We start from the raw sequence: 13,607 nt of genomic DNA on the forward strand, positions 1-13,607 counted from the left end.
TACTATTTCCAAGTTCGGGTTCTATAGAAATCCTGCGGATAATTAAAATAGATGTTTAACGTTCGCAAGCGTCGTATGGTAGATAATGGAAATGAAGACAAATGCAGAGTCTGGCGTGAACACGTTCGCCTTTCTCTATGTAGAAATAAAGTGGAGGTCACAAAACTTATTCGCGGCTCCAAGCTGCAATTTGGAATGGCGCGTCGTAGCGCGATACAATTGCCTAGATTAAATTTTAGCTATTGCAATAGCTTAGCAAAATTACGAATAATATTCGTTATTTGTTATTCGAATTCTACACCGAATTTATTCGTTACGAATAAATGGAAATCCCGCGCGCGAATACTAATAAATTCGAAGTGTTGAGTACGAATAACGAATGCGAATAAGGAAAGTTTATTCGTGAGCACCCCTACAATAGCAAATTGCAATGATCCGGTTTGAATTTGTTCCTATTCCGCTCAAAAATTTGTAGATGACCGAAGAAATTCGTGCTGAACTGCTGCCAGAGATGCCTGCATTGAGCTTGTTAGCCCTCATCCCCGAAAAGAGACCCAAAAACCCCATCCCACACCAAACCTGAAGAAAAAAGTTGAAAAACCAACTGAAGTCGAACGGACACTCGCTCTATTATCCCGTGAGCCACATAACCCACCACGATTCGGATTTCCATATTCTCGGCCCTACCGTCAGGCCGATCCATAATTTCACGGCATATTTTTGTTCAAGGGACCGATAGCACGCTTGTTGGAGCAACAGTCCTTTGCACTCGACCTCATTTCAAATTCAGTCGATTTTACGCGTCTAAGTCTAAATCAAAAAAGAAAATGCCGCCAAAGAAGGCCGTCAAGGACGAGAAGATTTTGCTCGGGCGCCCGGGAAATAACTTGAAGGTGCGTACGAGACTGATCTCGCTCGTGGAGAAGGAGAGAATTTCTTGGCTCGTGTGATCGTAGATTACGATTCAGAACTTCAAAGGTTCGATGGCTAACAGCTGGAATTTAGAGCGGAATTGTGGGTCTTGCAAATGTAGGTATCCGTCGGTAATGGTTGTTGCTATTCAGCCTTCCTTTAACACATTGCAGGTTGGCAAGTCAACATTCTTCCAAGCTATCACCAAATCTCAATTGGGAACGGTAACAACAACGTGTCATTATTGTTGACGTTCATGTGTATGCTGACATTCCTCTGATCAAGCCCGCCAACTATCCGTTCGCTACTATCGATCCTGAAGAAGCTCGCGTGATTGTTCCCTCTCCAAGGTTCGAGTGGTTGAGTGACGCGTACAAACCGGTCTCTAAGGTCCCCGCCAACATTACCGTTTTCGATATCGCTGGTCTTACCAAGGGTGCCTCCACTGGTGCTGGTCTCGGCAATGCATTTCTGAGTCATATTCGTGCGGTCGATGCCATCTATCAAGTTGTGCGATGCTTCGATGATGCCGAGATTATTCACGTCGAAGGTGACGTCAACCCTATTCGCGATCTTCAGATCATTCTTGACGAGCTACGAATGAAGGATATCGAGTTCGCGAAGAAGTACTACGAAGGTGTGGAGAAGATTGCCAAGCGCGGCGGTCAGAGTCTTGAGGTGAAGGCTAAAAAGGAGGAGATGGCCATCGTCGAGAAAATTATAAAATATCTTGAGGATGGCAAGCGAGTTGCTAAAGGAGACTGGTCTAGCAAGGAGGTCGAGGTTATCAACGCCATGCTTCTCCTCACCGCTAAGCCGGCTATCTATCTTATCAATTTGTCAGAGCGGGACTACATTCGAAAAAAGAACAAGAACTTGTTGGCAATCAAGGAGTGGGTAGACGTGAACTCTCCTGGTGATGTTATCATACCACTCAGTGTGTCCTTCGAGGAGCGATTGACACAGTTCGAGAACCAGGAGGAGATTGATGAGGAGTGCAAGAGAGTTGGCGCCCAAAGTGCATTGCCCAAGATCATCACAACTATGCGGAGTGCGCTCAACCTTATTTCTTTCTTCACATGCGGTCCCGACGAGGTCCGAGAATGGACAATCCGAAAGGTCCGTGATGTCTCCTATCGTTTTTTAGTAACGCCAGGCCTAACGTATTTGTGTAGGGTACCAAGGCCCCTCAAGCCGCAGGTGTGATTCACACCGACTTGATGAACACCTTCATCTTGGCCCAAGTCACGAAATATGAAGACTTGAAGGAGCTGAAAGACGACAGCGCCGTCAAGTCTGCTGGTAAATTGATGCAGAAGGGCAAGGACTATGTTGTTGAGGACGGTGACATCATTTACTTCAGAGTATGTGTTCTCAACGTGTCATTATAGTAGTTGTATACTGATAAGATAAATAGGCTGGCGCGGGCAAAAATTAAAATTGCATTTTCGCCTAGTTACGTCCAATAACATTTGGTGACAGTCTTGTGACCAGGCGATGTGATCTGATAAACTGAATAAGTATATATTCTTTAATATATTTGTGCTCTACCTACATCATTGTTTTTCGCAAAGTTATATTTCAGCTCAATAACATAAATCTCGTAATTGCTCTTAACTGCTCTTAACTGCTCTTAACTGCTACGTACTCTGGCGGGGAACAGAAGAAGCGAGTGAACATATGATGAAGCCAAGTATATAGACATATCACCACTCACAACAGTGTTTACGTTTTATAGGAGCTAATCGAGGGGACATCCTCTATCGTCTTGTCACGAAATCATTCTTCACGAGACGTTCAATGAGCACACCCCAAACTTCGACGCGTGTACGGCGTGCAAGCGGACCTGGCTTAGCGATAATTGCAGCAGAATGTATATCAACGACGAGCTTCTGTTACTCGTGACCCCACGCAGTAGCGGCATCTACATCCCCTGTCCCAGTACCTCCCTTAATCCGCCCCACCATTTGGACCCGACCTTACTGTCGGAATTCACCGTACTTATATTCAATTATGAAATTTTGTCCTAAATATTTCAATCTGGAAATAGATTGAAGTCCCTCGCGGAACAAGTGGAGCCCACGAAGCAGGAAGTCAGAGACCACCCGGAAATGACTGACGATCCAAGAACAATGTGGTATCACCCAATTGGATGCCGGCCCACACGGTATTGATCCAGTCTGCTTCGGCACCGAGCCGGTCGTAGCAGCCTAGTGTCGCCAACAGCAACGCTGCACGGTAATTACGACTAATTGAACTCCCTGTTAGCTTGAACAACCGAGAGTAATTTAACCTCCACCTACTCCGACAACCTTACAACAATACAACACTATTCGTTAAATCAGATTAAACTTTCATCTCATGATACTCTCCTGCGTTAATAGGAGACAGTCGACGAGCTGGGTTTAAATAATTCGAGCCTCCGGGGCTCTTTATCATCATGCAATAGAGACCAACGCTAACGATTAAATATGTAAAACGAAATACTCACATTTCTTAAATAGTTAAATAAATATGGAATCAATTGATAGTCTCTACAATTAGTTAACGCGGATAAATCATATAACGCAATGGTCGCCATCAATTGTGAGGAAAGATTTTTCAAGCCTACCGGTTTTATGGGTGCAGGGTTTAGGTCCTAAAGAGATGTAGGGCTCCTAAGCGTGTATACTTAACAAAGCAAACGTAGCAAGTTAAATATGAATTTTATTGATCGCATTACAGTTCCATTCTTCGCAGAGTTCTTATCTTAACAGAAGCACATTGGTTGGTGCACAAATGCACTTTAGTAACTCGACGCGTTAGCAGCATTTGGGCGCTGATATTTACATATGACGACGAACCAATCAAAGCGGGTATGATTCAGGAATCCGCCGCAGCTTGCAAAAGTTTACCCGGAATATTCGCTTTTGGCAGACGAAACCTTCCTCGACATTTGAGCTAGTCCCAAAACAATCTCCGCGGCGGCCGCCTGCATGTTTGCCGATGAGCTGCTGGGGATAGCCACTGGTGCGATAAAGTTTAAAACCAAGCTCATACGAGCCTATCGCGATCAGATGCAAGGCTAAGCGGAAATTCCGATTAACCGATAGCGCCAGGTTTACGAAGTTTATCAAGCAGTTACTTTACGGAGAGGTGCGGCTGCCAAAAAGGTGGCTTATCTGCAGTGATCTGCCCAAAGCCCAGGAGCAGCGCAATGTCATCCAAGCGGCACTCAACTTCGACAAAAAAGTAGTGTAGGAAGGAAAAGGAATCATAGAATTACTAGTTGACTACAACCTCTGACTCGGTATACAATCAACTGCGGACAGAAACTCCAATAAATGGAGAGCTAATTGACGCGGGCATTAAGGAGTGCACAGTATTGAAGGTATTTCTCTATATAGCGGCGCCGACAACAATAGTATGCGACATTAGTTTCTCTTCAGGATTCACGGAAGCATAGGTATTCAGGGCATAAACAACATGGCCTTTTAATGGAAGTTTACTTTCGGGCTAAATAAAGATGTCTGTCTCGCGGTTTCAAGAACCAACCAGTCGTAATACTACCGACGTGGGGTCGGCAAGTGCTGCAGCAACGGCACAAGAATCTCCACCATTTGACTCTTCTGTTTCTTCCTTAACAGCGGTGTTTAATTCACAATTGCCTTCATCATCATCCACATTTTCTGCATCTACTTCTTACACGGCGCCGTCATCCTCCGCACCTTCATATGCATCGTCACTTACAACATCCCTGCTTCCGTCTCCTCTGGTGACCCCTATGGTGGACGGCCCGAAGAGGAAATTCTCGCGTCCGGCTAGTCTCCGGAGTTTTAGCTCTACAACTCAGGTGACGACCGTTGTTACCGCGGCAGGTAGCGCTGTGTCATCTCCATCAGCGTCTCAATTCCCAGCTTCAACTGGTTCTTCGTCAGGACCGATGCCTATTCCCACAACACGCAGATCTCAGCACAATAACACGTTCAATTATCGAGCAACGAATTCGACAATGCCCATAATCACTTTCCCTTCGGCGTGGTCACTGTCATTATCACGAAACAGTGACGCACATGCCATGGTGGAAAGCCGCCACAGTCACGATGGCGACCGAAGAATGAGAGTCGTCATTAACGTGTACGATCTGCTACAAGATAGCAAGCTTGCACCCTTAATGTGGACACTTGGGATAGGCGTTTACCATTCTGCGGTTGAAATAGACGGTCGTGAATATGCCTATGGCGGTCACGAAGAGCATGGAATATCTGGTATTTATTACTCCAAGCCAAAGACTCTTCTCCCCGGAGGAATTGTCTGCAAGACGAGTATACTTCACGGATATACTTCGTACTCACCAGCCGAAGTTCACGCGATAATCAGTGATCTTAGCTCTGAGTATATGGGCACGAGTTACAATCTTTTGTATAAGTAAGTGTCTGTTTATTCTACAGCTGCATAGCTCTGTATCCAACATATGTCACAGGAACTGTAACCACTTTACCAACTCCCTTCTCTTGCGCCTCACCGACCGATCTGCTCCCGCCTGGCTCAATCGCGCAACGTTAATAGGCAGCGCGCTTCCCTGCATAATACCGCAGACATATATCACGCCACCCGAATGCGATGTCCCAGTGCGCTCGCCCTCTGCATCTACCACGTCAAGTTCAACGCGAAACGAAAAGTCCTACGACGAAATGACCTCCGCGCCAATGGCTGTCCAAAAGCCATCCTTGCAAATATGGTCTCGGTATAAGAGCTCTTCGTCACAGTCGTCATCCTTGTCGTTTCCGTCGTCGCCAGCTAAAAAGACCACCGCAGGTGTCGCGAAATCTCAGAAGTCTGGAGAGAGGAGCAGCCACGACAAGGACACTTTCGAATCCGAGCCGTTCTTGATCAGTACAAGGTATATCGAGGATGAAGTCGCCTCCGACTCAGGATCCGGTTCTGGTTCGGACAGTGATGATGAAGAAGGTGAAGGCAGCATTGTTGACGAGAAAGCAATCCAAAGTCGAATGGTAAAAAGCTCGTATGGCAACACTGCGAATTCGACGAGAAGTTCACGGGCGGTTTACGAGAAAGCCTCAATTCGGACGTATAGCGCACTCGATCATTCGCCGCAATCAGAGTTCGGCGGTGGTATGGGAGGCACGAGACGCACATTGGAGGACGACACGGCGTACTATTGCAACGACGCAAACAGCGCCAATACGGAAGGACGCGGTTTCCTCAGCCGTTTGCTGAGTGGCCAAGCAAATTTTCTCGGGCGGGGGAATAACCGATAGCTAAGTGGTGTAGATATCAAGAGAACAGAAACGTAAGAAAATGTTCAAAAGTTGTGATTTCCACGGGGGTTCCGGGTTCAAGGGGCTTAGAAGTTTAATTGGTCTACTTTCGGTATAGAGGAGGCATTTATCGCTTGATTGATATCTTTTAGGGTGCAAATGGGGAATTAGAGTGTCAAAAGGTTATTTATCCGAGTCGTTCTTTCAAGCTAGATGCACAAGAGAGAATACCGACGCGTTTTCATTGTATCTAGATGTTGATTTCTTTATTGCATTATTACGGCTGGTCTATTTGGGCATTTTGTCAAGTAGGAATAAGTTTTCGAGGATTTAGTAGTACCAACCCTAAAACCTGAGAAAATCGGTGACCCACAAGTGACAGAAGTATAATCGTGTTCGAATCGCCGCACTCGAATTGCACTTTGGCTCACAATCAACCGCGACGGAGCCGAAGTCGAATTCATTTATACCGCCAACGACACTCTGTTGACTTCGTATAGTGCACATACTGTGCATATATTAAGTATCCATGGATTTTCCGGTATACTCGCCATCAGCCAGCGGGAATAGCACTCCTGCACCTGTGCAGCCTCCGACTGCAGCGCTGGCAGATATAGAAGACGACGAGGATGTGCCTATCTTCTCTATTGAGCGGGTGCAATTGCAGTTCCAGATTTCATCGTTAGCCGCAATGGCTGTCTCGAACAATATCTTATATCTTGCTGTCGCGTCAGGAAGGATTTTACGTATTGATTTGAACAATCCGCAAGATATTGAGGACACCGAATTGCCCAAGTTGAAGGCTCCCGGAACCGGCAATGTTAAGGATATATTTCTGGATCCCACCGGCTCACATCTACTGGTTACAACTACAACTGCGGAGAACTTTTATTTGAATCTGCGGGCCAATCGGGCGAAGCAGCTGTCCAGGATGAAAGGAAATGTCATTACATCTGTCGCGTGGAACCCAACGGAGCCAAGTTCGTCCACCAAGGAGATCCTTATTGGAACAGCGGATGGCAAAGTTATTGAGACATACATTGAGCCGTCGGAGGAATTTTTTAAACGTGAGGAGCGGTTCTCCAAATTAGTTTGGCGGACACCTGGGGGAGTTGCAGTCGACGGGCTGTACGTCGAGTTACTCCCAGGGAAGCCAGACATGCGCCGATTGATTGCAACGACGGGTGGAAGATTATGGCATTGGGTGTCGAAGATTGTCAGGCATGCACCGGGTGATTACAGTCCCACATTCACCAAGTTTTTCGACGATGAGGAGTCGGCAGTGCATGTCGATTATTCCCCCAGCGCACGATCTTTGCTATCGATTTCGCCGGAGGATGAGTCTTTTACGGACGACCGGACTTTTGCATGGCTGAACGAGTCTGGCATATTTTACGGCAAGCTTTACACTGCTCCCACCACCGCCGACCTTGGAACCATTATTTTCCAGGACTCGAAGCTATATCCGTAAGTCAAGGATCCCCGAGTCCCACGCAATGCATACTAACGACTGGAAGGGAATCAAAGCTACCAAGCAGCTCCTCGCCAATCTCATGTATGACCCTCACAAAGTATCACGCACTAATCCTCCGTGACAACCAAATTCTTGCAGTCAATCTTCTCGACAACACAATCGTTTTTGACGAACGGTTACCATATTCTGACAAATTTCTTGGTTTGACTTCGGATGTCAAAAATTCCACATACTGGGCATACTCCTCAGATAGCATATATGAGATCACAGTGACAAATGAAGATAGGGATATTTGGCGGATATACCTTTCTCAGAATCGATTTGACGAGGCGCAGAGATTGGCCAAGACGCCTAGAGAGCGAGACGCAGTTGCGGTTGCGAACGGGGAATTTCTACTGGAGCAACAGTCGTACCTGGAAGCTGCCAATGTTTTGGGAAAGAGCAGTAAACCGTTTGAGAGTGTCGCGATTCAGTTGATGGAGAACAAGAAGACAGATGCCTTGCGCCGGTATTTAATTGTCAAGTTGGGAGGATATAAATCTAGCGTAAGTGCAGTTTAATTGTAATTGTGTTGACTATTGATGAAGACTAATGAGATATAGCAACTGATGCAACGAACGATGTTGGCAAGTTGGATTGTGGAGGTGTTCATGGAAAAATTGAATTCGCTAGAAGACTCGATGGCGACAAAAGAATCCGAAAAGACGACCGAACCAGAAGAGAAAGAGAAGCCAAACGGTGTGAACGGCGAGACCAATGCTCTTTTTGATAAGCCAAGGAAGAAACGTGCAGCTGACAATGGTGTGTCGGCAGATATAAGGAAGGTAAAGGAAGAATTTCAGGATTTTGTCACGCGGCATAAGAATGATCTTGATGTCAAGACGACGTACGACATTATTTCGTCGCATGGTCGACAGGAAGAATTACTATTCTATGCGAACAGTGTCAATGATTATTCGTTCGTCTTGTCGTACTGGGTGCGACTAGAAAAGTGGAGTGAGGCTTTGACCGTTCTGCGCAAGCAAGACGAGTCGGATATCTACTACAAGTATTCTACCGTGCTGCTTGTGAACTGTCCCAAAGAGACGATTGATACCTGGATGCGTATGCCAGAGTTGCAACCTCGGAAACTTATTCCGGCAATCTTGTCGTACAGTTTGGCTGTGCCAACTGGCGACCAGAATCAAGCGATTCGATATCTTCTATATGCAATCAACACTTTGAAGAGCAGAGACGCAGCTGTTCACAACACGCTGATCTCGATTTACGCAAGCGATAAGTCGAAGGATGAAACCCCGCTACTCGAGTACCTACAATTCCATGACATTGAGCGATGTTACGACACCGACTTTGCGTTGCGCCTATGTATTAAGCATGAGAGGGTACAGTCATGCATTTTCATATACTCATCGATGGGATTATACGAAGAAGCCGTCGATCTGGCATTACAGCACGACAACGTTGAACTGGCGAGCGTAGTCGCGGATCGCCCGGGTGACAATGCGTCGCTCCGCAAAAAGCTCTGGCTCCGTGTCGCGCAAAAAGTGATCAACAAAGAACACGGCATAAAGTCCGCCATAGAATTCCTGAAACGCTGCGAATTACTTAAGATCGAGGATTTGCTGCCGTTTTTTCCTGATTTTGTCGTGATTGACGATTTCAAAGACGAAATCTGCGCCGCGCTGGAAGAGTATTCGCGGAATATTGATCAGTTGCGGAAAGAAATGGACGAATCCGCCAAGACTTCGGAAACTATTCGCGCAGATATTAATAGCCTGTCGACTAGGTTCGCGATCGTAGAACCTGGCGAACGATGCTTTATCTGCTCTTACCCGTTGCTATCTCGCCAGTTTTACGTGTTTCCGTGTCAGCATTCTTTCCACGGCGACTGTCTGATCAACAAGGTGGCTGAAATCTCGAACCAGCGGGTGCGGAGGAAGATCACGCATCTCCAACTCGAGGCGCAGAAGAGCGGAGGTGGTATTTCGGACGAATTGGACGAGCTGGTGGCGGCCGAATGCATTTTGTGCGGACCACATATGATTAATAGTATTGATGAGCATTTTGTGGATGAGAAGGATAAGGAGTTGGCTGCTGAGTGGGAGTTATAATAACTTCGTGCAGGTTGTCGTAGATGGTCTGATATATGCTATTTCTTGTATACTGGGGTTCTTTATTCGTATTTTTGTTTGTGTATTATTTTGTTTGCTCGAGTCGTTGTTGGGCGTAACAAGTGATTTTAGTCTCCGATGCCTTTTCTAATCAATTCACTTTTTCAAGAAAATGCTGAGTGTCATGGACATGAACATAAACAACTACACATTGCACATGATCTCTCTTCTCCTTCCCAAAAAAAAATGCGAGAGAGACAAAGTGAAAGAGTAGCTATGGCATATCCCACCGATTAATCGTCCGTCAGTCAGAAAATACAGAATATGTGTCAAATAATGGAGATAAAAAGTATGTACTACAAGTCCCATCCAATAGATTAAAAAAATTTGACCTAAACCGACTGAAGCCCATAGCTCCATGTTACAAATTCCCGCAAGCTAGATGCGTAACAGCGTCCCGTATAACCCTCCATAACTCGAAGCAAAAGGAATTTTTCATGGTTCTAACCTATTCTTGTCGCCTCATACAATCCTATTTTAAGTTCGCGAATATGTAATTCAAATGAGTCACTAATATTGGTATTAGCTGCTTAATTCGACGGCATCAGCGGCGGCGTCGACGAGGGTAGCTTCATCATCGATTTCAGCTTCGGCGTCATCCATTTTTTTTGGCTCGGCCTTTTCGTCCTCGAACACCTCTGTGGAGTCGTCATCATCGTCCTGCTCACCATCGCTCCGACTATCATCTGCACCTCCGCCGGAAAGAACTCTGACGGCGACTTTGATGATCATGTAAAACCACATCAGCATTATTCCCTGCAGAACCCAAAGCAGGAATATAAACGAAAAGTGCACGATCTCGGTAAAACACTGCTCCTCGCCTAACCACATGCGTGTCTTGTTACTTATACCATTCGAGATAGCGTCACCGACACTAATCACGTCGTCTAACGGCTCAAAGAAACACTTGTACCCAATCAACTTGGGCGAATCGTACATCGCCGACAACACAAGTTTCATATACAGTACGTGTCGACCAATTATCCACGTCAAGATGAACACGCCGAACATGATATCACACAGCCTTTGGTGCCCGAGGTATTTCAGCATTTTGGCAGCCGAGAACACACTGTCGACAATATCCATAAGGCACAGGACCGCATTTCCGACTCGCGTGAAGCAGTAATTATACGACGCGATCAACAAGGCGCAGGTGACGATGTGATGCGTGAACATCTGCCGGTGGTCCTTTCTCCGCTCTTCGATATTGAGGACGTAAATCTGCTGCAGCCAAAAGGCTAGCTGCACGAGGTAGTACCACTTGAACATATGTTTGAGCTCGCGATGCGGCCAGCCCAGCCACAGTTCGTCGGTGTTGAGCCAGTACGGCGAGTTGTACATTAAATAAGTTCCCAGCGACCCGGACAGGCCATAGTAGCCGCAGCACCATGCTTGCTCGGCAAACCGGGTGAGGCCCTTTCTACTGGAAATACCGGAGAAACGGGCGAATGGGACGAAGACGTAGTCCATTGTGAAGGCACGGATGAATGTGAACGCGACGACCCAGAAGAAGACAAAGTAGACGTCGTCGGGACCTTTGACATAGAGACCAGAGTGCTCTACGCGGTGCGAAAGGTAGAGGAACTTAGAGGTAATGTGTTGAAATGGAAGAACGACATGAACGAGTATTAGTGCGCCGACAAGGTATATTGGTAGTGCTACAGAATAGAGTCAGCACTGCAGACTCGGAAGATCAATCTGAATAAGACCCACTGATTTGATTTTTGACAAAATAAAGTACTAGAGCATTGGGAGACGCAGGTGACGGGGTTTTGGGGAAACTTTCCATACTGCTTACCCGCGTGCTACCCAATGCCAACGTTGCCGAAGACTTTCTGTGTGTCAGTGATGATATTCCTGTCGACTTCCGAGATGCTATCGCCGACTTTTTTAGAGTGCTGGCACTCTGAGTTGTGACCGCGGCCATGGTGAGAAATCTAGTGGCCCGATCCGAAAAGGGATCAGACTTCGATGCAGCGTCGACTCTAGCTAACCTGGCGAGTCCGAGCGAGGAAGGTCAAACACGCGCAGCCAGTTGGCGGGCAAAGTAATGTGTATCTCTGCTAGACCCAAACACGTTGGCGATTATGCAAACTAGGTGCAAATGTGGACCGAGAAAAGCAGAAGTGAGCAAAGGGGGCAAAGACAATGGCCGTAAACAGGGCCGCAATACAGTTTGACGATGCCAGAACCACCGACGACAAAAACGAGCGAACATGCACCGGAAAACAAGACGCGAATTCTCGACCGGGCAGGAGGCAGAGGAAAGAAAATATTGACAAAAAAGGCAAGGTCGGAGACGTGCAATCACTAATCCCTGGAGCAACGTGAAGCGTGTACTTTTCTCCAGAGTACTTGAAGCTGGGTTAATGTTGGGGACAATGTTTGGAACAATGCGATAGCAAGAGTTGACGCTATTGCTGTAGCACGCCCACCAAAAAAAAGGCCGACGCAGACGGAGCGTGGGCCAGCTGATGCTGCACGCGGCGGCCGAAGCCGCGACCTCGGCATGTGGTACGCAGAGCTATTTGAGAAATGGACAGAGCTATGAGCTAGAACATCCAGATCAACGATTCTGGCTAGCGCGAAGGCTTACAGTTACTATATTCAATTATTCATCTAACTGTGCGTGATACGAGTATCATTTAAATAAGTCATGGTGGTGGAATAACCCAAAATTATTCATACATAGTTAGTTGCCCGGGGCTTGCGTAGGCAGCACGCGTGGAGGGGCAGGGACAACCGCGAGCCGCACGACCATCAGGACCAGATAGGACGAACACCAGTCGCGACAACCTTCATTGGAAGTAAGCAAGAGTTTCGTAGACAGGCGGCATAAGTGACAACGATCCCAAGAACGGACTACGAAGCTCTGGCTGTCGGCATATTGTCTGCTACATCCTCCGTATCTGAATTGCACAACATTATATCCATACGAATCCAGTGCGCATGTTTATACCCTAATATCAGCCGCTGGTGCGCGAGCAAACGCCGCGATGCGCGACAGGTGCTATTATTACGGAAGATCGCCCTCTAACGATTATTTGGTTCGCAGTGATGATATCATCATTGACCAGAGTCCAGAGAGCAGCCACCCATAACGCGCAGTCCACGCAACACGACGCGCTGGTTTGCGCGATGTGACGGTTTCTTCGCGAGCAGAAGATAGCGCGTGGAATGACGATATGCAAATAAATATAATCCCTGGCGATAGTATTGACCACAAACGTCTCATTATGTTTGTTGCTTAACTCAAATCACGTGACTGTAAATATACGTGTCCGCTGATTGGTCCCGCTTCAGCCGCATGCCAGCAATGTCGTCTTAGATGCGGCACATTAGTCCGGCTGCCACGGCACTTGCGCCGAAAACTTTTCTTCGGTTGCTTGCAGGGTCAGGGCTTGTGTGTTGGGCGAAAGACCACAACGCACGGCAGAGTCGGCCAGAAGCCGACACGGCGCTGACTCTCCGCCACCTCTTTTCTCTTCTCTTTTTTGCACCCCTGTTTGCTTTTCCTCCCTCCCTGCCGCCTCGTTTCAGCATCCGCACCCATTTGTATGTATTTTTTCCGTTCTTATTCACATTCACTGGACTACCTCTGTGCTCCACCTCGTTTCTATTGCTTGGTTTGTGTTCGAATTGTGTCCCCTCGCCGTGTTGTTAGTTCGTCGTCTTACGGCTTGCACCTCGTCACGCTCCGCGTCCGCGGTTCTTGTTTTGTTCGGCAAAATTTCGGTTGATGATATGCTTGGAATTATCTTGAAAAGCTTGGTGCAAATTCAGAAAATA

General features: G+C 47.0%; 6 protein-coding genes across 6 annotated transcripts; 3 read left to right on the plus strand and 3 right to left on the minus strand.

The window, feature by feature from the left end:
* Positions 1–573: 573 nt before the first annotated feature.
* On the plus strand, positions 574–2,440 carry POJ06DRAFT_254438 (P-loop containing nucleoside triphosphate hydrolase protein). The gene is made up of 6 exons (XM_056187774.1): positions 574–893; positions 1,006–1,029; positions 1,086–1,136; positions 1,198–2,031; positions 2,088–2,276; positions 2,330–2,440. Exons 1-6 carry the CDS (start codon positions 828–830, stop codon positions 2,348–2,350), a joined length of 1,185 nt encoding a protein of 394 aa, XP_056043210.1. The 5' UTR covers positions 574–827; the 3' UTR covers positions 2,351–2,440.
* Positions 2,441–4,104: 1,664 nt separating this feature from the next.
* Positions 4,105–6,572, plus strand: POJ06DRAFT_254442 (PPPDE putative peptidase domain-containing protein). The gene is made up of 2 exons (XM_056187775.1): positions 4,105–5,319; positions 5,375–6,572. Exons 1-2 carry the CDS (start codon positions 4,418–4,420, stop codon positions 6,171–6,173), a joined length of 1,701 nt encoding a protein of 566 aa, XP_056043211.1. The 5' UTR covers positions 4,105–4,417; the 3' UTR covers positions 6,174–6,572.
* Positions 6,573–6,603: 31 nt separating this feature from the next.
* Positions 6,604–9,860, plus strand: POJ06DRAFT_116391 (Pep3/Vps18/deep orange family-domain-containing protein). Its single transcript, XM_056184164.1, has 3 exons — positions 6,604–7,640; positions 7,691–8,192; positions 8,250–9,860. The coding sequence occupies exons 1-3, from the start codon at positions 6,703–6,705 to the stop codon at positions 9,756–9,758; spliced, it is 2,949 nt and encodes a 982-aa protein (XP_056043212.1). The 5' UTR covers positions 6,604–6,702; the 3' UTR covers positions 9,759–9,860.
* Positions 9,861–10,259, minus strand: POJ06DRAFT_116392 (uncharacterized protein). The gene has a single exon (XM_056184165.1). The coding sequence runs from the start codon at positions 10,176–10,178 to the stop codon at positions 9,963–9,965; it is 216 nt and encodes a 71-aa protein (XP_056043213.1). The 5' UTR covers positions 10,179–10,259; the 3' UTR covers positions 9,861–9,962.
* POJ06DRAFT_116397 (TLC domain-containing protein) lies at positions 10,260–11,936 on the minus strand. The gene is made up of 2 exons (XM_056184166.1): positions 11,532–11,936; positions 10,260–11,476 (listed from the first exon to the last, which is right to left on the minus strand). Exons 1-2 carry the CDS (start codon positions 11,743–11,745, stop codon positions 10,341–10,343), a joined length of 1,350 nt encoding a protein of 449 aa, XP_056043214.1. The 5' UTR covers positions 11,746–11,936; the 3' UTR covers positions 10,260–10,340.
* A 671-nt stretch (positions 11,937–12,607) lies between these two features.
* POJ06DRAFT_254445 (uncharacterized protein) lies at positions 12,608–13,177 on the minus strand. Its single transcript, XM_056187776.1, has one exon. It carries the CDS (start codon positions 13,051–13,053, stop codon positions 12,859–12,861), a length of 195 nt encoding a protein of 64 aa, XP_056043215.1. The 5' UTR covers positions 13,054–13,177; the 3' UTR covers positions 12,608–12,858.
* Positions 13,178–13,607: the final 430 nt, after the last annotated feature.

The sequence above is a fragment of the Lipomyces tetrasporus genome, assembly GCF_029532465.1.
Source record: "Lipomyces tetrasporus strain NRRL Y-64009 chromosome Unknown POJ06scaffold_6, whole genome shotgun sequence".
NCBI classification, from domain to species: domain Eukaryota; kingdom Fungi; phylum Ascomycota; class Lipomycetes; order Lipomycetales; family Lipomycetaceae; genus Lipomyces; species Lipomyces tetrasporus.

What these genes read in the sequence shown, in the direction of transcription:
- POJ06DRAFT_254438 (XM_056187774.1), top strand. Translation starts at nt 828, where the DNA reads ATGCCGCCAAAGAAGGCCGTCAAGGACGAGAAGATTTTGCTCGGGCGC. An exon ending in CCAAATCTCAATTGGGAACG is followed by an intron (nt 1,137 to 1,197) that starts GTAACAACAACG and finishes CCTCTGATCAAG; the next exon opens with CCCGCCAACTATCCGTTCGC. An exon ending in GAGAATGGACAATCCGAAAG is followed by an intron (nt 2,032 to 2,087) that starts GTCCGTGATGTC and finishes GTATTTGTGTAG; the next exon opens with GGTACCAAGGCCCCTCAAGC.
- POJ06DRAFT_254442 (XM_056187775.1), top strand. Translation starts at nt 4,418, where the DNA reads ATGTCTGTCTCGCGGTTTCAAGAACCAACCAGTCGTAATACTACCGAC. An exon ending in AGTTACAATCTTTTGTATAA is followed by an intron (nt 5,320 to 5,374) that starts GTAAGTGTCTGT and finishes CATATGTCACAG; the next exon opens with GAACTGTAACCACTTTACCA.
- POJ06DRAFT_116391 (XM_056184164.1), top strand. Translation starts at nt 6,703, where the DNA reads ATGGATTTTCCGGTATACTCGCCATCAGCCAGCGGGAATAGCACTCCT. An exon ending in CAGGACTCGAAGCTATATCC is followed by an intron (nt 7,641 to 7,690) that starts GTAAGTCAAGGA and finishes AACGACTGGAAG; the next exon opens with GGAATCAAAGCTACCAAGCA. An exon ending in TGGGAGGATATAAATCTAGC is followed by an intron (nt 8,193 to 8,249) that starts GTAAGTGCAGTT and finishes AATGAGATATAG; the next exon opens with CAACTGATGCAACGAACGAT.
- POJ06DRAFT_116392 (XM_056184165.1), bottom strand. Translation starts at nt 10,178, where the DNA reads ATGGAGCTATGGGCTTCAGTCGGTTTAGGTCAAATTTTTTTAATCTAT.
- POJ06DRAFT_116397 (XM_056184166.1), bottom strand. Translation starts at nt 11,745, where the DNA reads ATGGCCGCGGTCACAACTCAGAGTGCCAGCACTCTAAAAAAGTCGGCG. An exon ending in TTTTGTCAAAAATCAAATCA is followed by an intron (nt 11,477 to 11,531) that starts GTGGGTCTTATT and finishes TCTATTCTGTAG; the next exon opens with CACTACCAATATACCTTGTC.
- POJ06DRAFT_254445 (XM_056187776.1), bottom strand. Translation starts at nt 13,053, where the DNA reads ATGAGACGTTTGTGGTCAATACTATCGCCAGGGATTATATTTATTTGC.